Raw genomic sequence first — 20,264 nt, 5'->3', positions numbered from 1 at the left:
TCCCGAGAGCCTATCCAGGTTCAGATTCCATCTCCATTCCCATCTTTGTGCTGCAGTCACTAAGTGCCCCTGGACTCTGGGTTGGCTTTAGCCTGGCATTCAGGGCCTCCCAGGCCTGCTTCCTTCCCACAGTACTGCTGCTAACCTGAGCCACTCCTGAGCCTTCCCTTCCTCAGAAATGTCCTCCCCACCTCGTCCACCCCAGTGCTGGAGGCCCAGCTCAAAAGCCATTTCCTCTGGGACTCCTTGGGGCCCTGATCCGTGACAGCAGAGCCCTGCATGGAAAGGGCAGCAGCGGCATCACCCGTGGGGGCCTAGATGGCAGAGCCGGAGAAGAAAGTTGAACATTGCCTCTGGGTACATGAAGCCTGGTGCTGGGGGATCACTCAGGCTTCAAGGACCTCTACTGGAGGCTGAGCTGCAAGGCCAGAGGTTAGGCTGAAGCCAGAGGCTGAGACCGGAGGATGTGTGTGTGGCCCCCAGGGCAGAGGTGCTCATCTGTCCACAGCAGTGCCCTCAGTGTGGGCCCCGGCGGGCTAGATGCCCGGCCAGTCCAAACAGGACAGTAAGCACGAACCTGCAGGCACCTCCTCCTGCTTCCCAGGCAGTGGGCAGAAGACTCCCTTCTGCTCCCCCAGGATGGGACAGGCAGGGTGTGAGCCACCCCCACCCCTCCCCAGGCTGTGAGTGCCTGCCCTGGAGGCAGAGGAGATCTGGGGTCACCAAGACCTTCCCTCCTCAGGCCCCACCCCGGGGGGAGGCTGAAAATGACCCTCAGGCACAAAAACAGTCTGACATAGCCAAGGAGTCAGGCACTATTTTTTATAAAAACGCATAGTATCATTTTTCACTCTTTAAAATCACATTCAAAAATCGGCAAAGGAACGCCCCGGAGAGTGTAGATGGGAGGGGAGGGCCCGCCGACCCAACCCCGGGGGAGGGCGCGACACCACATGGCAGCGACTGGCACAAGGGGGCATGCTGCGGGCGAGGTGGCACCCTGGGGGCGGTGGCACTGACAGGATGTGGGGCTGGACAGCGAGGGGCGCGCTGAGCGACCTGGAGTGGGGAGGGCTGCCCCACCCGCCCCTCGCACTGTGCCGTCCGGCCGGCCCAGGCCAGCCCCCAATGGTTCTGAGCAGAAGAGGCCCTGCCCAGCCCAGAAGAAGGGGGCTCGGGGCCAGGCGAGGCCAGTGTGGCACAGCCCCGAAGGTGCCTTTCTGTGGTCCCTGAGCCTGGGCGCTTGGGTGGGAAGAAGAGGGGGCTGGGGTGGGGGCAGCAGCAGCCACTGCCAATGCCACCCTCCTGGCCAGGTCCCACTGTATCCAGGGAAGGTGCAAGTGGAGGCAGTCAGTGACACGGGGGCTCTTCCCAAGAAAGGGTGCAGGAGCCTAAGTCACGTGGGAGGCGCTGGGGTCAGCGAGTCCACAGGCTCCCTTATCTACCAACTGACTGGCTGGAGGGCAGGTCAGTGCAGGCCTGTGTGCCAGTCGATGCAGGAGGGGCTGCGGTGGGAGCTTCAAGTAGCCTCCTTGTGCCGCGGCCTCCCTGGGTGGGGCCGCCGGGCCACCCAGCTGTGCTGTGGGCACAGAGCTGGGGAGGAGGGACAGCAGGCCCAATTCCAGGCGACCATCCCTGGGGAAGCGTGGCGTGGGAGGGCGCTGGGGGCTGCTGCCCTCCCCGTGTGGGGGAGACACCAGGAGCGGAGGCCCCTGGGGGCAGGGTGAGGTGGCTGGACAGTGGCTGAGTGGGTGGCAGCAGGAGCCAAGGCAAGCGGGCCCCTCCCTGGGGGCTGGTCCAGGCTGGGGCCACAGAAAATCACAATAATTACAAAATAAAACCTTTTCCGCTTGGCGGGAAAACAAATAATAAAAATTCAACAAAATAAATTAGAGGTTTATAAAAGGCGGGCGGGCAGGAGGGCGGCCGGGCGAGCGGGCGGCAGGTCAGAGGCCGTTGGCGCTGCCGCGCTGGATCAGTGGCACCTTGCTCAGCTCCACGACGGGCGAGCGCGGCTTGTTCTTCATCTTGGGCACCCGCTGCACCAGCTGCTGGGCTTCGCGGTAGGCGTCTCGCAACTCCTTCTTCCACTGCACCAGCTCTGGGTCACTCTGCACACACACTGGCTGTTAGGCGGGGCCCGGCCCCTCTGGCCCCGCCCCAGCCATTCTGGCCCCGCCCCGGCCCCACCCCGGGCCCCCACTCACGTCACACTGCAGGACAAACTGCTTGCCACCTCGGATCTTGAGGAGGAGGCACTTTCGCTCCTTGATCTGCGTCTCCTCCACCGACTGGATCTCCTCCATGGTCAGCAGGCTCTGCTGCAGGGCGGGGAGCGGGCGGTGAGGGCCTGGCCCCCCCCACCCCCTGGCCGGCCTGCCCACCCCAGGGGTTCCCGGCCGGGCTGCTCCTTACCGGGGCCTCGCCCTCGCCCCGCCACTCGAGCCGGTTGGGGAACAGGTAGAAGTACCGCCGCTGCCACTGGGTCAGGAAGGGGTTGCCCATCTTGGACATGTAGCCATGCATGATGCAGTCCTTGCCCAGGGCGTAGTCTGACGCGGGGAGAGCGAGAGAGAACTCAGCCGGCCGCCGAGCCGGTGAGAGTGCCGGGTCAGCTGCTCTCTGGGAGGGACCCCGGCTGACACCTGAGCCTGCTTCCCATCTCTAGAGCGGGCAGTGGGTGCCCACGGCAGCTGCTGACCCTCACCTTCCTCGTGGCCCAACTGCTTGTTTTTGGTTTTCTTGCGGGCCTCCAGCCGGTCTGTCTCAGCATTGATGGTGTCAAAGACAGTCTCTGCTACCTCCTGCTGCCACCGCTCCGAGATGGTCAGGGGGAAGTTGCGGTAGAGCTCCTGGTCACTGTCCAGTAGCTTCACCAAGAGGGTGCAGAAGGGACGGCTGTCAGCCACAGGCCGGCCTGGCTGCAGGGCCCAGAACATGGTGGTCTGGTCCAACGGCCACCCCCCGGGGACGTGTGGGGAGAAGGAGCCCAAGGCCCACCAGACAGATGGGGCTGGCACGGGGATCTCATAGGGCCAGAGGACAGAGGACACTGCCAGCCGTGCTCAGGGCTGGGAGGCCAGGCCAGGCCCCATACCTTGATTCCTTTTGTGTCCTCCTCATCAAAGGAGCCAATGTCGAAGGCGTCGGCTGCGTTCACCTCCCCTCGTGGGGGGATCAATGGGGGAGGGTACTGCGGTGGAACAGGGGCTAGGCATCAGCACCGAGGAGGAGCTCCCGAGCACCCTGCCCGGCCCCGGCTCTGGGCTGTTACCTTTTGCAAGAAGACCATCTGCCAGTCCAGGGAACGGAAGAAGGGGCTCTCCTTTACCTCCTGGGCCCTGTAGGAAGAGAGGGTCAGTGGGGCTTGGCACCACCCAGGTTGGGGGGGGGGTGAGATCTGGGCTGTGGGACAGGTGACCTAGGTTTAACTGCTGGTTTAGCCACACTCTAGCTCTGCAACCTTGGGCAAGTTCCTTAAACCTCAGCCTGTTTCCTCATCTTTAAAATGGGGAGAAAGAACAGCAGTTTCCACGGCATAGGGCTGTGGTGAGTTTAATACTGGGAATCTTGCAACATCACGCCCAGTGCTTAGTAAATGTTTAATAAACATAAAAAGCTGCTGTCATCATCATTAGCAACATCATCTTTGTTCGGTCTGCGCCCACCCCCAGCAGCCGTACAGCACACACCCTCCACCTGGGAACAATGGGCAGGGCTGCCCTAGCCCCAACTTGTGAACTCTGCCAAGGAGGCTGGGACCACGGAGTGGGGGGCTCCAGTGACAAAACACAGCCCTTATCCTCAGAGGAACATGAGCGGAGGCTCGGGCAGGCGGCCCCAGCAACCCCTGCAGAAGCCTAGACACCGTAGTGTGGACATCACCCAGCAGGGCGGGAAGGCCTGGGGTAATGGCTGGGGTCCCAAGCACTCACCCTCGGCCCAGGCAGCCTAGCCTCCGGTTGACATCCCTCTGCAGCAGCCCCTCCAGCAAGGAGCGGAGCTCAGGGGAGAAGGAGTCAGGCAGCTCCACAGCCTGCAGGGAGGAGGAGGGGACGTTGGCAGAGGGCCCCCCCGCTCCCCCCCTGGTCTCCATCACAGCTCTGGGCCTCGTGAGGCTGCATGAGGCAAGGGCAGACGGAGAGCTTCCATACGCCCCTAGCAGGCATGTTTACTCTGACAATGTGGGGAAGGGAGAGCCAATGGGGCTGGAGGCCAGAGGGTGGGCTGCTGGTGGCTGAGACCCTGATGCCCACAGGAGACCCTAGCCACACTACGGCCCCTCATGAGCTCCACCCAGCCTCCCCAGGTTGGGACCCTCCACTCACCATTGTCAATGTCATTCTGTCGATCTCATGCTTGTCTTTGGTCTTGTGCTGCCGGAAAGGGCTATGCCTGGGGAAGAAGGGCCAAAGTCCAAGGTCAGAGAACGGGAATGTGCAAACTGAGGCAGGTTGCATGAGTGCCTGCTGCTAAGTCACCGCAGTTGTGTCTGACTCTGTGCGACCCTATAGACTGTAGCCCACCAGGCTCCTCTGTCCTTGGGGATTCTCCAGGCAAGAATACTGGAGTGGTTTGCAAAGAGTCGGACACGACTGAGTGACTGAACTGAACTTGCCATGTCCTCCTCCAGGGGATCTTCCTGACCTGGGAATCGAACCCGCATCTCTTATATCTCCTGCACTGACAGGCGGGTTCTCTACCACTAGTGCTACCTGGGAAGCCCATGAATGATCCTTGCCAAAGCCAGGGATGGTGCCACCCCTGACAGCCACGTGGCAGAGCCTCCCCCCCCTACCACCACCCGCAGCCTCCTTCCTGGCCTGGGGGAGAGCCTGTTTCTGTCCTGTGCACCCACCCTGGGGTGGCCTGCTCACCCTCGCAGCAGCTTGAAGAGCATGCAGCCCAGGGAGAACCAGTCGGCGCTGCTGTCATAGGCCACGCCCTTCTGTAGAACCTCGGGAGCCATGTACCCGTGGGTGCCCCTGGCGGAGTAAGGAGGCCATGAGCGGGTGGTCGGAGGGTGTGGGAAGAGGGCGTGGGGCTGGGGCACTCACACACTGGCGTGGGAAGAGGGCGTGGGGCTGGGGCACTCACACACTGGCGTGAGGCTTCTTCTTGGAGAAGTCACAGGCCAGGCCCAGGTCTGAGATGCGCACGTGCCCGTGCTCGTCCAGCAGGATGTTGGCCGGCTGTGGAGGAGGCTCAGTGAGCAGCTCAGGACAGGACCCGGCGAGGCAACACGCCAGCCGGGTGGCTGTCTAGAGGTAAGGGTGTCCAGAGACAGGGCCCTGGGTCGGGGGCGGTGGGGGGGTTTGCTGAGGGGAGGAGCCAGGCCAGGAAGAGGGCGGGGCACGAAGAGGGGAGGAGCCAGGCCAGGAGGAGGGCGGGGCGCGCCACACAGGGGCGGGGACACGGCGGGAGGGGGAGGGGAGGGGCGGCGCCACGGCGGGAGGGGCGGGGACACGGCGGGAGGAGGCCAGGGCGGCACCTCACCTTCAGGTCCCGGTAGACCACGAAGCGGTTGTGCATGTGCTCCAGGCCCAGGATGATCTCCGCGGCGTAGAAGCGCATGTCGGCCTCAGAGAAGACCCCGTGCTGGGACAGGTGGTAGTGCAGGTCCCCGCCTGAGGGAGGCAGCCCGCAGGGGGCGGCGCTCAGCTCCCACCCCAGCCCCCAGCCCCGAGGTCCACCTGGGGCCAGGCCAGGCACTCACCGTTCATGAGATCCAGGATGAAGCTGAGCTTGTCCGGTGTGTGGAAGGCGTATGACATGCAGACGATGAACGGGCAGTCCTAGGAGCGGATGAAAGAAGAGGTCAGCGCAGGCTGCACTTGGTTCGGAGCCAGGGGCTGAGGTGGGGCGGGCTGCCACTCACCCCGGTGCTGACGAGCGACAGCATGATGCGCTCATTCAGGGCCAGAGTCTCCCCTTGCTTCATCTTGATGCGCTTCTTGTCCAGACACTTCATGGCATACCTGTGGAAAAGGAGCCAGTCCCTCAGTCGGTCCGCTGGCACCTTCAGTGCAGGGCCCCAGGGGCGCGGTGCGGTGTCGGCGGTCCTCAGGGCACCCCGGGGGGGGGGGGCCCTCCTCCTCCTCAGGCATCCCACCCGAGGCAGCGGACCCGATGCTCACATCTTGCCCGTGTCGGCCTTCCGGCAGCCGTAGACCTCGCCGAAGCCACCTCGCCCGATGATGCGGTGCACACTGAAGTCGTTCATGGTCAGCTGCAGGGGTGGCAGCGGGGGTGGGGGGAGGGGGGTCACTGCAGGCTGCCCCGGCCCCACCCCGGAGCAGTAGGGGGTTACCCCAAGGCCCGACCCAGGGCCACCCTCACCCTTCCCAAGTGCCGCCCTGCCTGGAGCCATCCGCATTGGGGTCCCAGCACCAACCCCACAGCCGCCCCTGGGGGTTGAAGGTAGATTTCCCCCGCTGCCCGAGGGCCTGGGGAGGAGCAGCAGGGAGAGGGTTCTGCACGCCCACCCAGCCCACTTACATGGATGTTGAGCTCTACATTCTTCCACTGGCAAAATCGTGTGAATTTATCACTGCAAGAGAAGAAAGAACCCAAGCTCAGATGAGCCTTAGAAAGTGAGTGAAATTGATGCTGGGGGCAAGCTGGCCCCACCCACTGCTACTGCCTGGGCCCCCAGGCCTCAGGGTCCTCTTCCGGGCCTGCCAGGAAGAATGCCAGCCCGGGCTGCCCCACCCCCGTCCCAGCAATGCCAGCACTGTTATCGGTCTTTGGGTTTCTGCTTGGATCAGATAAACTTAGAGGTGAGATCTTCCCATCTGACCCCGACTTCCTGCTACCACATCCACAACAAGGCTCATCTCATTTCCCTCCTTGCACACATCCAGTGACACACCACTCACTCCTGGTGAAGCCCCTACGCCATGGCTGGGCAGCTGGGACACATCAAGGAATACCCCCCAGGCTGGCTCTGGCCATGAAGGCCACAGGGGGCAGAGGGGTGGGCAGTGTGTCCTCCTGTGCCCATCCTTACCACCAGCCTGATACTTCTCATTCCCAGTAGGCCCAGCAAGGGGCTAGACAGTCCATGGGGAGAAAGACACGTGGGTGGTCCCTCGCTCCCTTTAAACAGGGATGGACTTTGAGGTGCCTAGTGCTGAGAAGGGTGGGGCAGGAGAGTGGGAGAGTGGTGACCTCTCAGGAGTCCCGGCACTGGGGTATAGACAGGTCCAGGTGCCCACACGCTGGGCACTGAAGCAGGCTGGCTGCTCTCCTCCAGGACATCTGTACTCCTTCTCAGAGCGACCTATTCCCACTTTCTGCTCCTGCACGTGCCCCGCTCTCACCTCTCGATGAATTTCTGGAACACGTCTCCTCGGAGGTTCTGGCAAATTTCTTCAATATATGGCTAAGAGAGGGAGTGGGAGGTGGGTGACTGAGCCACAGCAGGAGCCGACCAGGCTCCAGGACCCGTGCCGCCTGCGGGGGACCCCCGCTTGGCTGGTCGGGAGCGAGGACAAGCCCAGCACACACCTGGAAGAGATCCGGAGGCACCTGCTTCTTCACCAGATGGCCCTGGACGTGCTCGATGGCGCTTTTTGAGAAAGGCTGGGGAAGGAGGGAGAGGTGAGTGACTTCTCCACGGGGCCAGCCCTCCAGTCCCCACGCCCAGGCTGGCACGTGGGCCCCGGGCACTCACATGTGAGCAGGCCAGCAGCTCCTTCATGATGTACTTGTCGAAGATGTCTCGGCTGCAGGCCAGGCGCTCCTCCTCTGTCTCCAGCTTCTCATAGTTCTTGATCTAGAGGACAAGATCCCCACAGGTGAGCCCCGGCCCAGCGGGGCACAGGACTGTCTTACAGGTTCAATAAGCAGCCCAAGCCCCTTCCTTTCCCCACGTGCACCAGGGCCAGGCCAATCCGGCCTCACCTCCTCGTAGAACTCCACCAAGGGCTTGGCCTGCTCCAGGTGCTTCAGGCAGAAATCTCGGAAGAGCAAGTACCCTGAAAGCAAGTGTTTTGCGTCAGGCTGAGTCATAGCCCTACAGAGGCTGTCCCATCATGGTGGGGGGTGTGGGCTTAGGGCTTCCTGGGCAGAACTGGCCAACGAGGTGGCAGAGGTGGTCCCTGTGCCGGACAGAGGCTGGGCAAGGTGGCCTTGGAGGTCACCACCAACCAGAGTCTCAGATTCAGGGTCGGGGCGCCTGAGTTCCCACCCCTCTCAGAATCTGCTTCTTCTGGTGGTGGCTGGAAAGTGGCAGGCACCCTGGTGAGGCAGAGTGTGGGGCTGACTCTGGCACCTGAACCCCCTGCCCTCTCCCTGCAATCTGGGGCCTGCATCTCCCCCAGAAGGGGGACACACCCAGCGGGCAGCTGGGCTGCGTAGGTGCAGTGAGATTTGCCTGGGCCAGGCCAGGGCTGCTACGTGGGGGCTGGGGGTGCCCTGTCCTTGGACCTTATATCCCTCCTCCATCATCAGGCTGACTCTCACAACTGCCACTCAAAACAGGTGGACAGGGGCGTCAGGTCCAGTAGGGGAAACCGAGGCTCAGGGAGACCTGGCAGGCAGGTGGTACGTGGCAGCCTGAGTAGAACTCAGGGCTCTTCTGCCCAGCGCCGGGTCCTGGGAAGGAAGGCCAGAGGGTGAGAGCAGAGGGCCCCAGAGAGCACAGCCTCTGGGGACGGGAGCGGATGAGGCGGGCTGCAGGAAGGGTGGGCAGGAGACCCTGGAGGGCGTGGGCCAGGGGCGGGGCCCCAAAGCAGTCCTGCAGGGCCAGCAGAAGCAGAACTCCCTGTAGCCCGATGTGGGTGCCCAGGGTCAAGCTGGGTGACTCTGCACACCTCTGGGGGCCCTATCCCCTCTACCAGAGCTCTCAGCTACGACTTCTGGTAAGGGCAGACGGGCCTTTCAACGCTGGACCTTGAGGAACGAGAGCCCTCAGCTTCCCAGTGGGCGAGGGGCTTTTCATTGCCACCACCGCACCTGGGCTTCCAAGTCTTGCACAGTGGGGATCCAGAATGCTAGCTCTCAGGTGAGGCTCAGAGAGGGGCAGCGATGTGCCCAAGGTCACACAGCCCAGGCAGGGGACCCACGCTGAAGGCTTCCTTGACACACAGACTCCCTAAGCGTGACCTCCGGGCCAGGCCACTCCCATTTCAGAGCGGAGGTCCCTTCTCCCGGAAAGGCCGAGTCAGAGCTGTCTGCGGCCCGAGCCTGCTTCCCTGCGCTCCGCCTCCCCCTTCCCCGGGTGCCCGCCTCTAAGGCCGGGCCCTGGAGGAGGCGGCCGAGGGGCCTGCCGCCGCAGGTTGCTCACAAAGAGGGCCGTGGGGGCGGGGGCGACCGCAGCGCGGCAGGCGCCACAGGAAGGGCCCCGCCCCTTCCTGTCAGTTCCACCAACGGCCCCAGCAGCTGTGCCTGCGCCAAGGGGAAGCTGCAACTCTCGAAAACAAAAACCCCAAAGGAGGAACTTCCCTGGCGGCCCTGGAAGACTGCTGGGCCCCCACCCCGCTTCAGGGGCCTCCCGGGGCGACAGGCAGGGGCTGGGAGACGCTGGGTCCCGGCCCTGCCGCCAGCAGCGGGGCTCACTGCCCTGTGCTTCCCCCACGGTGGACGCGAGATCTCTTGGCAGAGAGGGGGGCACATAAAGGCGGCCCCAGGGGCCTCCTGCCCCCACCCCCAGGCCTGGCAGCCGGACCGGGAGGTGGGGCGGATGCCCTGGGGTTGGCAGAGCCCCCGCCATACTCACCCAGCTTCTGGGAGAAGATCTTCTCAAAGGTCACCTCACCCCGGTCCTCCAGGTACTTCTGCATGACGCTGCGGATGCTGGAAGACAGGGGGGCGGTGGTGACCCGGAGCCCCCAGGCTCCTGCCAGGCCTGCTGGCCCTGCTCCCCTGGAGGGTTGCTGCTTCCTTCCCTGGAATCCGGAGTGGAGAGCACTGCCGGTGGGTGTCAAGCCCCCTTCCAGGAAGGCAGCCACCACGTTGGACCTGACCGTGGGTCACACCAGTGGGACCCGAGGGAGCCTGTCTGCCCACCAAAGCTCTGTCTTCCAAAGCTAAAGTGACCAGCAGGTGGCTGCTCAGAAGTCTGGTCCCAGCCCTGCCTTGTGCTAGCTTCAGGGAGTTAGCCGAACCTCATAAGCCAGGCCTCACCCATCGGAAGATGATGGATCACGAAAATACAGCCCATCCTCACAATGGGATGCTGCTTGACCATGAAACGGAGTGAAAGGCTGGTGTACATGTGCCCCACAGTACGGACCGACCTGACAGAGTTCCACCAAGTAACAGTCACTAAAGCCCACACATTATATGAATCCATTTATACCACAAGTCCAGCAGGGGCAAATCTACAGACAGAAAGCTATGAGTGGGTGTCAAAAGCTGGAGAAGAAAAGAGGAGTAACCTCTAATGGGCCAGGGTCTCTTTATACGGTGATGGAAATGTTCTAGAGTTAGGCGGTGATGAGGGCTGCACCGCACAGTAAATGTACTGAAATCCACTGACGTCAGCACTTCAACATGATGAGTTTTCTGTCACATGGATTATATTTCAATATTGGGGAAAAAAAAAAAAGTCAAGCCTCAGCTCCCTTGTCCCTGATATCTAAAGACCCTTGGCCCTGAGCTGCCTCCAGGGCAGCAGAGGGGCGGGGGCTGCCCCTGTGACCTCGGAAGCCCAGGTTATCACACTCCCCGCCCCTGGTTATCTCACCCCCAACACCGAGTGCTCTGGGAAAGTCACACCTGGCCAGGCTTCATGCCTCAGTGGCAGCTTGGTCTCCCCTCCTCTCCTTTCCTGGGCCACCTGCCGTCCCACTCAGCCACCGGCTGTGGTCCCACCTGGCTCTCGAGATGCTCACAGGGCCTCAGGATATGGGGGGCCGCCAGCAGGTCACGGGTGAAAAGGATGCCGTGTGCCCACCTCTTCATATCCCTACCCGTCTCGTGGAGCCCAGCACAGGGCCCTGCTGCCCACCACCTGCTGGAAGGCGCCATGCAGCCCTGCCCCCCTGGGGAGGCCCACCCAGGGCACCGGTCCTGCATCTGCCATTCCGTGACATTAGACAACATGAGACAAACTGCGTGGGGCCCAGTCGATTGGAGGAGACTCAGGGAGGAAAGAACGTTCTAGGCCATTGGAGAGGTCGCGTGGAGGAGGCGGAACCTCACTGGGTTCCTCAAATGCAAACAGGATGTCGACAGGTGGCGAAGCCCAGGGCAGGTGGTGGATGTGGGGACAGGCACGGGAGGCCTGGCCTGGGATGAGCCACTGGGCAGGGAGGAGGCTCGACAGACCACACTTGGGAAGCTCAGTTGGGCGGCGGGTGAGTGGACGGGCTCTGTTGGAGGCACCACGGGGGGAAGCCTAGGTATCTGATGACGCGGAGCCAGGAAGGAGGGTTGAAACCAGGTTGGGTAGGGGCAGGCTGGGGCTGGCAGATGGACGGACGGACAGAACTGACAAGGCCAGCTGGGGTTTTCGAGGCCCCATCAGAGAGGGGCCTGAGGTCAGAAGGCCAGCATAACCAGCAGACCTTGCCCAGCCCCTAGCCCTAACCTAGGTTCGCAGGTGGGGTAACTCCTGCCCTTCCCTTCTGAGGGGTTAGGGTGGAGGTCCAGCCCTGACCTGGCCAGGCCCTCGCCTGCGCTCGAGCCACACAAGGCAAGGGGGGTGCACACAGACCCACTGTGAGCACAGACCTGGAGCCTCGATCCCAGGAGCTCAGAGGCCCTGTGACCCTCCCTGAGAACTGTCTCCAACAGGAGAGCAGGGAGCCGATGACCCAGACGGCCCTCTGTGTCCCCATCTTGTACTCCGGCCAACAAGAGCCCCAGCTGAGGGCCAGGGGCCCGGTGGCCCTGAGCTACCACTTCAGAGCTGGTTCTGTCCCGGAAAGCGAGGACGCCCTCCACGGCCATGGGGACTCCAAGGCTGGGCAGTGGCCCTGAGCCAGGCTGGCACAGCCTCCCTCCTGGGGGCCACATACCTACTCTCAGTCACCACCAGCCTCCGCCAAGGGCATGGCTCCCTGGCCCTGTGGGACTTGCAGGGACTCAGGAGGTGAGACCCAACCCCAAGGCCACCCAAGCACTTAACATACATCAGGAGTTTAAAAATCTGTGACACTGAGCAAGATCCAGCCCCTGCCCTGCAGACTAGAGATGGGAGCCCAGGGAGGCTGCGGGCCGCAGTGTGCGCCCATCCCTTCCAGCCCCCAGCCTGGCGGAGGGCAGCTCAGGGCCTCCCGTTTGGACGAGGACACAGGCTGGGCGGTGTGCTGGGTGGACCACAGCAGGGGGACCCAGTCCAAGGTAATGGAGGCTCAGCAGGTCCACAAGACCAAGCAGCCGGGAGGTAGGGGTGTGTGGCCCTGGGGACCCCACGGGGGCCAGATTTCTCCTGGGAGGCAGACAGGAGGCTGGGCCCTCAACCGCTCTGCGGTTCGGCTCCTGGGTCTCTGTGTCCACATCCCGTTCCTGGGTTTCAGGACCTCTTGGTCTATGGAAGGGGATGGTAATGAGCAAGAAAGAGAGACGAAGTATCACAGAATGTTGATCCTCCACGGAGGGGGACGGTCAGAGGGGTGGTCAGGGGCACATCCAGAGACAGGTAGGTGTGGGTGACAGGCAGAGCAACACCAGCCTATCAGATGAGCCCGTGGGGCAGCTGGGTATGGCCTCTGCAACAGTCACAGAGAAGTTCCTCCCCACCCCCCGGGAACCAGCAGGACTGGCCCAGGCTCAGCAACGGTGGCACACGATGGGAATGCCCAGCTGGGAGCAGGGCCTCCACTTCCCTCTGCAGGGCCCCATAAGCTGGACACCAAGACCAGGGAAACGGGCTCTCCAAGGGCCTGCCCGAGAGCCAGCGGAGCCAGCAGCTCTTCTCTGGGCACCACACTGGGCACAGGCCTCCTCCTCCTTCCCAGGGGCTCTGCCTGCTGCCGGCTGGGCCCTGGGCACAGCAAGCTAGACCCCGCCTCCCTCGGAAGACCGCACGGGGTGGATGGCCACAGCATTCTTCCCAGCCCGCAGCACTTCACTTTCTTCCTTAAAAAGAAAAAAATATTTTCTAAATAAAATAAACAACCCCCCCAACCCCAACCCGAACCAAACACGAGGTCAACCTCGGCAGTCCTTGAAGGGGAAGCCTCCAGGCAGCAATGTTAGGGTTTCCTGTCTGTTCCCACGGGGCTGGGGCCCAGGGAGCTGGCAGGTTAGGAAAGCGTGTCGTGGGGGACGCTCCTGCCAGGGTGGCAAGTACAGGCTGGCACGGGAGGTGGTGGCGGCCTCCTGGGCTGGGTCACCTTTGTCTCCTACCCCCGCGCCCTGATACTGGTGGAGTCTGAGTGGCGATGGGCCCACAGCAGCATTCCTGACCCCACCCAGGTCAATGACTCTGATATCCAAGAGCGTGCAGGCCCCCAGATGGACGTCGGGCTATCGGAGGAGCCCTGTGCCTGCATCATTCCTCCGTCCCTGCCTCTGAAGGACCATCCGCCTCCCAGCCTCTCGGGGGAAGGGGCTCAGCCGCCCTGGTTCCTGCAGTTGCCCGGTGTCCAGGCTTGGGCTCCAAATGGCTCTTCCCTCCTCCCTCCCAGAGGCCAGGCCAAGTTACAGACTTTAAATGTCCAGCTTCCCCCATTGTAAAATGAGGATGTCAACAAACGCTGAATCGCCAGCACTGAGCTGACTGCTGAGAAAGGCAGAGAGCGCACGGCGATAGAAGAATGCAGCCTGTCGCATCAGGCCTCCTTCTCCTGGCGGAAGCCCCCCTTCTAGAATCTGATCACACCTGCCACGTCCTCAGAGAGTGGGGCTACGATGGGACCCTTCCCCAGGGCTGCACCTGTGAGCCTCTCCCCGAGCCTGAAGGGCTGGAACTCCACTCTGCTCACAGACCAGCCTGGGGAGCCCCACGGCAGAGCCCAATACCTGCCCTGCCAGGAGCAAGGGCCCCCGGGTAGGAGCTGCCTGGCGGCCGGGGAGACAGCACTTCCGGCCCCCCACCCCAGCATGGGCTGGGGTGATGGGGCGGCAGGGTGAAGGCTGAGGGGGGAGAGCTTCCGGCACTTTCTGGCACCACGTGGTTCAAGGGGAGAGCTAAGTCCCTCACTCTGTGGCACAGTGGCCTCCCAGGTGACGCCCACTCAGAGTCATAGACCACAGCCTGTGTGGATGGGGAGGGACCTCAGGGTCGAGAGCAAACATGCTCATCTTGATGGTGAGGAAATCGAGGACAGAAGAAGCTGAGAAGCAGCATGCCCTGAGTCCCAACCAAGCCAGCGGCAAGAAAATGTCCAGTCCCCGCCTGAGAAAGGGCCCCCCACCAGGCGGGGGCCTCCCCCAGCCTCTTTGGGAGAGCTGGGTGCAGGGTCCCAGGGGACCCTGGACTTGTACCCTGGCTGTGGACGCCGATCAGGCTGGGGCAGCCCCAGCTGGCACGTGGCAGGGCCAGGGGCCATGGTTCCTGTGCTCCTGGGTGACAGCATGCTAAAGCCACAGTGCAAGCTGGCCTGGGGGCTCTGCACTCGGGGGCAGCCACCCCAGGAAGCGACACGCTCTGGGAGAGACGGCGGGCAAGCCAGCAGACCAGAGGCTGTCGCCACGGCCGGGGCACTCCTCTGGGGCATTTCCAGGAAACCTGGCACCATGGTGCCAAGTGGTATGAGGAAGTCCTCAGGGGCTTCTGATGAATATCGCTCAATGACTCTCCTCGGGGCTGACAGCATCCTCAGAGCTCGAGGAAGGACCGCATACCAAATGGGAAAAAGCGACCAAATCGGCCAGCTCTGGAGCAAGTCCGGGGCCAGGGAAGAGAAATGACACCATGGGGCACCGCACCCATGAGCTCACCGAGGCAAGGCGGCCACAAACTGACAGCTCGCGGGAAAAGACACTCCAGTGGCCTTGTCGCACCCCGCCGCTCACTGCTCTCAGACCATGAGGACAAACCTGGAACAATTTCCAGGGCTCCCTGCCCTGCACTCCCAGGAAGAGAGCTATCCTGAACCCCAAACACAGAATGGCCTCCCTGCTCAGAAAACAGAGCAGCAGACACGTCAGCATCAGAAAACCCACTTCGGAAACCCTGCTCTTCAGCCAGTCAAGACACTACCCTGCCTGTTAGCAGCAATGCAGAGGGCAGGTTACTGTCTTAGAAAAGTCTGTGGCCAAACGTCTCATTTTTTAGTATCTCCTGTTTGAAACAGATGAGGGATAACTTGAGTATAACTGTTTTCTATGATCAGCAGAGGACATTGGTCCCTTGGGGCCAAGGGGGGAAAAGAAGGGCAGGTGTGGGACTTCCCCAGTGGCCCAGCAGTTGAGATTCTGCACTCTCAATGCAGGGGGGCCTGGGTTCGATCCCTGGTCAGGGAACTAGATCTCACATGCAGCAACAAAGATTCCTCGTGTGCCAACTAAGACCCAGTGCAGCCAAAAAAATAATAATAATAAATAAGGGCAGGTGTGATGGAGGCTGTGTGTTCTTCAAAGGCTCTCAGGTCTTCTTGGCTTCTGCTGCTTGTTCCGAGGCAGGAATAATATCCTGGAGGCTCCAGCTGTGTGCACACAGCCCAGCCCCTCTGCACAGCTTCCCCAGGTGCCCGCGGCGGGCAGGAAACGCCGCCCCAGACTGTGCCTACACCTGACGTCACCGGGAGTTTACTACTAAGGACTGATCGTGCATTAATAGGGCACGTTATTCCTGGCTTGACAGAGCCCAGATTCCCTGCACAGATTCCAACCTGTCAAGCTCACGCTCCCTTCGAATCCATTTACTGAGAGATGGCAGGCAGGCGAGCAACTTAATGGCAAAAATGTGAAACCCTATGATCTGGAAAGGAGAACAGATGGGGAAAGAGGTCCTGGAGACCCACTCCTGGGGAGAGCGGGGGTGGGGGTGGGGGGGAGCTTCAAAGACCCAGAGGGGATGAGTGCCCTAAAAGATAATCTTGTTTTCGGAGGCGGGGGATGGCGGGAGGCGGTGGGATAGGGTGGGAAAATGCTGCTACTGGAGCGGAACGTTCTGGGTAAGGGATAAAGGCTGCAAGCAGCAGGGTTTCTGCTGGTGATGGAGAAGCGGAGGGAGGAGGAAGCAAGAAAACCACCGCCTGCGCGTCTTCCCTCTGCAGACCAAGGGCAGGAAGTCCTGGGAGCAAAGAGTTAACAGGAACGAAGAAGAAGCCGTGGAGGAAGAGCGGCGGGTCTGGGAGTCAGGGAAGCCAGAGAAGGGCAGGAAGAAGGAAATTCATGGCGGGGGGGAGGGACCAGGAAAGAAAGAGGCGAGAGGAGAGGCTGCAAGAGGCACCCGGCTCTGACATCTGCCACTGGGGCTGCTGCAGTCACCAGGGAGAGCTGGGCATCTCCCGGGACCACCCAGGCTGGTCTCCTCTGCCAGGAGCCCAGAGATTAATTACATGAGGCCTCTGTGGTATTAAGCAAATGACGATCATTACGGGACCGTGGCCGCTGCTGGGAAAGACAGACAGCAGCTTCTCGGGAGAGCGGCACTGACCAGACCCCGAGAGCCGAAGGAGCACGGGGGTGTGTGTGTCGGGGGGGTCCATCGGTCGAGGGCAGCCCCCTCATTGGACCGAGGTGGAAACTGAGGCAGGCTCGGCCAGGATAAGGGTTATCCCTAGGGCCCAGGTGAGCTGGCACTGCAGCGGGATTGGAAGCCGGGTCTCGGGACTCCTGCCACACAGCTGCCTCCCTCTGCCAGAAGGGCGAGAAATGAGTCTGTCTCCTCTGGATTCTATAGGGGGACAGAAGGGGAGGCCCCTGTGCCAACTCGAAGTGGCCCTGTGCCCAACAGCTCCTGTTCCCCAGCCCCAAGAAGTCAGAGCTGTGAGCCAGCCCAGCTCCCAGCCAAGCCACAACCCAGGCACCAGTCGCAGGGAGGCTGCCAAGATGGACCACCCCAAGGTGGAAACTGCTCCAAATGGCACCTTGTCCTAGGCAAACCATGGCCTTCCTCCCTGACCCCTACGTCGTGGCTGAGGGGAAGATGTGACCCCAGGCGGGGAGGGGGCTGGGTCCTGTGAACCAAGACAGCTGATGGAGCAGGGTCTGCCCTGTGGCTTCCAGGCCACCCTCCCTGGGCATGGGGGGCCAGCTGGCACACATTCCTCAAGAGAAGGACCAGGGTAAGTGCAGAGGTCTGGAAAGGCGTGTGGAAGACAGGAAGCACAGTGGGGAAAGAGCACCTGGGAGCCCAGAGACCCCAAATTCAAACACCACCTCGCCTCTGTGACCAAGTCTCTTCCCCTCTCCAAGCCTCAGGTGCTTTGACTTATTGTGGGGAAATACCACCTGCCGTGCCCGTTTCCTATGGTTGTGAAAAGGATAAAATGGGGTACAAAGCACTTTGCAAACTGGCAACTGTAAGATACACTAGTAACAGTCTTCAGGGCAAGAGGCATCAGCCCCAGGGGGTGTGCAGAGCATAAGGCCAAGGGCAGCGTACCCTCCGAGGTGGAAGGTGTGGATTCCAAGCCCCTGCCCAGCCTCAGCTCACGGCGAGGGCCCCGAGTGCACCTCTCAGGTGCTGGCCATCCGCCCAAGGTCGCACCGCCAGGTGGCGAGCCTACCTGAGGACCCCTGACCCCTGGCTCTCAGCCTCTTGCTACTCCCCTCAACCTCACAGCCCCCCTGCTTTCAGACACCAGGCGGTCCTGCTATTTCTTGAGCAACTACTACGTGTAAGACATGGCCTTGCCAACCTCTCGGGCTGGTTTTTTGGATCGGCTGAGATGACAGATGTCAGAAATAAATAAATTATCATGATTTCCACCACTATTCCTTTCAACACAGTCGATATGAAGGGTGTAATGGGGACAGAAAAAGAGGAACATCTTGTTTCTCAGGGTTCTAACACCTGCAGAGCCAAGCCGAGGCGGGGCCCCACCGCCAGCAATGCATTCTGGGGCGAGATTACCCAAACGCAGAGAGTTCCAGAAAGAGCCCCGCCTCACGCTTTGCTGAAGTCCGACCTGCTGGAGGGTCTCGAGGCCGTGGCCACCAAGGAGAGCCGCTGTGCACCCCAGAGGCCGACTCCCCCATTTCCTCCCTCGTGGCTTTGTCATTTCTGAACTCATTTTTGTTCTAACTGTCGCTGCTCCCCGGACAGCCCCCGGCTGGCAGTCAGTCTGGTTCCTGTTTTGAGAAATCTGATTGCAAATGTCTTAGAAAAAAAGGGCCCTAACGGCCTTTGCAAAACGCAGACCAATTTTCCTCTCCCAGGCCTGGTGCTCAGTCAATCTGAAACCCAGTGAGCAGGCAGGAGAAAGGCACTAGAGACGTCTGCACGGTACCCACCACCCCCCAAGCCCGTTTGGGCCCCGCTTCACTCAGGATGCCACAGAGTCACAGCCGTTATTTCACACCGTCCACATTTCACAGATGAGAAAACTGAGGCCCAGAAATGGGAAGGGACTTGCCCAAAGTCACATGATAAGACCAGGACGGCTAGGATGGGCCCAGGGTCCTCCTAGCTGGCGGGGCATGTGGCTCTTCAGGCAGAATGGCCAGGCCCGGGCTCAGGCTACAGTGATGCACCCAACGTGGAACCACAGCCAGAAGCCCTGATTCTGGTGGCCCAGCATCACCCTGGCTTACCTGTGACACTGGGCAGGCCACTCATGTCTGGGCCTTCAGCTTCCCTATCTGTTCCACGGAGACAAAACCACACCTGACCGACTGGCCCCCTGGGTTGCTGCAAGGCTCAAGGGATGGGAAAATACTCTCGAAGCCATAACGTGCTGGACAGCCTCAGCTAGCGTTCCTATGCTGTCCACTCCTGCGCCTAAACCCTGAGCAGGTGAAACTTGGGTATCAGGTCAGTTATCTCACAGAGAGGAGGCAGCTGTGATCCAGCTGCTGCAGGCACGCTGGGACATCCCCTGGCAAGCAGCACAGGCAGGACTCTCGCCAGAGGATGAATTCCAGGGGAGAGGGACAGAGGCCATGGGGTGCACACCAGACCCTGCTCCCCACCGCTCCCCCAGCCCCCAGAGTACTCTCAATTTCCACCCCAAGCCCGCGGGAAGACCGGGGAAGATCCCCGAAGACTGGTCTGCCCCGAACCTCACAGAAGGGCCCACCCGAGGGGGCCAGGGTGGGGACCGGTGGAACCCCAAAGGGGGTGGTGCTGGGAGTCGGGCCCCGGGAGATGGGCAGGCAGAGGCGGGGGACTCCGCGGTGGGAAGGGGGTACCCTGGGCTATCCGGAGGAGGATGAAGGGGGTGCACGGCGCAAGCGAGAGGGCTGACGGAGAAGGGGGCCAGGCGGAGTGTGTGAAGCGAAAGGGAGGCAGGCAGAGCCGGCCCGGGGGCACCGGGCGGGTCGGGGAGCCCGCGCAGCCGGAAAGCCCCCGCGCTGGGGCGCCCCGGGAGTTCAGGTGCACAGGGCCGGGGGCGCCGGGGACCGGCCAGGGCTGCCGGACGCCGGCGCTGAGCGGGGCTGAGGGGATCGCGGGGCCAGTGCCCGGGCGGCCGGGGCGCGGGGCTGCGGCGCCCGCCTCACCTGGGCTCGGGCAGCAGGATCTTCTTGCTGGCGCGCGCCGCCGGCGTGGCCTTGCTCTTCTCCATGGCCATCAGGTAGCTCACGTCGGCCAGCACCGCCTCCAGGTCCGCCATCTTGGCGGCGGCGGCGGCCTCTCCCGCCGTTCGGCTCCGCTCCGCTCCGCTCGGCGCGCTCGGCCCGGCCCGGCCGCTCCGTCGGCCTCGGGCGCCGCCGCCCGCCCGGCCCCGCTCGGCGCCCGCGGCTCCGCTCGGCGCGGCTCACAGGCGGCGCCGCCCCATGGCGCCGGCTCGGGCCCGGCCCCGGCTCGCTCGGCTCCCGCCGGGACTGCAGTCGGGCCGCCGCCGCCGCCGCCGCCGCCCGCCGCCGCCCGCGCCCCGGAGCCGCCGCCGCCGCCGCCGCCGCCTCCGGCCCCGCCTGCCGCGCACAGCGCCAGCGAGCCCGCGAGGGGCCGGGCGGCGGGCGGCGGCGCCCCCTGGAGGCAGCGGGGCTGGACCGAGCCTGACCCCCGCGGCCACCCGGCCTCGACTCTCCGCCCATGGCCCCCACCGGCCATGACCTGTCCCCTGACCTGGGACACGACAGGGCCCCTCGCCTGCAGAAGACCCTAGACCCAGACATTGACCACGACTCGGGGCACAATTCGGGTCCCAGACGCCACTATAGACCACGGCCGAGACCCCAGACTTGGCATTGCAGAATGTGACCCCAGGGGCCACCATAGACCACGGCCGGGAACCCCGACTGGCATTGCAGAATGT

The 20,264-nt window shown here is 62.6% G+C and overlaps 1 protein-coding gene across 3 annotated transcripts; it reads right to left on the bottom strand.

Annotated features, from left to right (window-relative positions):
• Window positions 1-808: 808 nt before the first annotated feature.
• Window positions 809-19,931, bottom strand: GRK2 (G protein-coupled receptor kinase 2). 3 transcript variants are annotated; one of them, XM_060404322.1, is made up of 22 exons: window positions 13,829-15,607; window positions 10,129-13,029; window positions 9,722-9,798; window positions 7,906-7,979; window positions 7,676-7,777; window positions 7,510-7,584; window positions 7,323-7,384; window positions 6,499-6,550; window positions 6,138-6,229; window positions 5,879-5,978; window positions 5,717-5,795; window positions 5,497-5,627; window positions 5,098-5,192; window positions 4,878-4,985; window positions 4,329-4,395; window positions 3,936-4,036; window positions 3,275-3,341; window positions 3,098-3,193; window positions 2,708-2,870; window positions 2,416-2,552; window positions 2,208-2,321; window positions 809-2,111 (listed from the first exon to the last, which is right to left on the bottom strand). In XM_060404322.1, the coding sequence occupies exons 3-22, from the start codon at window positions 9,783-9,785 to the stop codon at window positions 1,947-1,949; spliced, it is 1,944 nt and encodes a 647-aa protein (XP_060260305.1). In that variant the 5' UTR covers window positions 9,786-9,798; window positions 10,129-13,029; window positions 13,829-15,607; the 3' UTR covers window positions 809-1,946. The 3 variants fall into 3 exon arrangements, with proteins under 3 accessions (XP_060260305.1, XP_027815153.1, XP_027815154.1); XM_027959352.3 differs by lacking the exons at window positions 10,129-13,029; window positions 13,829-15,607 and adding an exon at window positions 19,507-19,931; XM_027959353.3 differs by lacking the exons at window positions 10,129-13,029; window positions 13,829-15,607 and adding an exon at window positions 19,507-19,931 and having other exon boundaries at window positions 2,208-2,318.
• Between the last annotated feature and the right edge of the window lie 333 nt (window positions 19,932-20,264).

This window comes from Ovis aries, chromosome 21 (genome assembly GCF_016772045.2).
Source record: "Ovis aries strain OAR_USU_Benz2616 breed Rambouillet chromosome 21, ARS-UI_Ramb_v3.0, whole genome shotgun sequence".
In the NCBI taxonomy this organism is placed as follows: Eukaryota; Metazoa; Chordata; class Mammalia; order Artiodactyla; family Bovidae; genus Ovis; species Ovis aries.
The sequence above is the reverse complement of the archived record's forward strand: the minus strand, read 5'-3'. Positions and strand labels throughout refer to the sequence as shown.

Excerpts from the sequence above, each read along its gene's own strand:
- GRK2 (XM_027959352.3), bottom strand. The coding sequence starts at position 19,619 with ATGGCGGACCTGGAGGCGGTGCTGGCCGACGTGAGCTACCTGATGGCC. Across the intron at positions 7,980-9,721 it reads GATCTTCTCCCAGAAGCTGG|GGTACTTGCTCTTCCGAGAT; the intron begins GTGAGTATGGCG and ends ACTTGCTTTCAG. Across the intron at positions 4,986-5,097 it reads AAGAAGCCTCACGCCAGTGT|GGGCACCCACGGGTACATGG; the intron begins GTGAGTGCCCCA and ends TTACTCCGCCAG.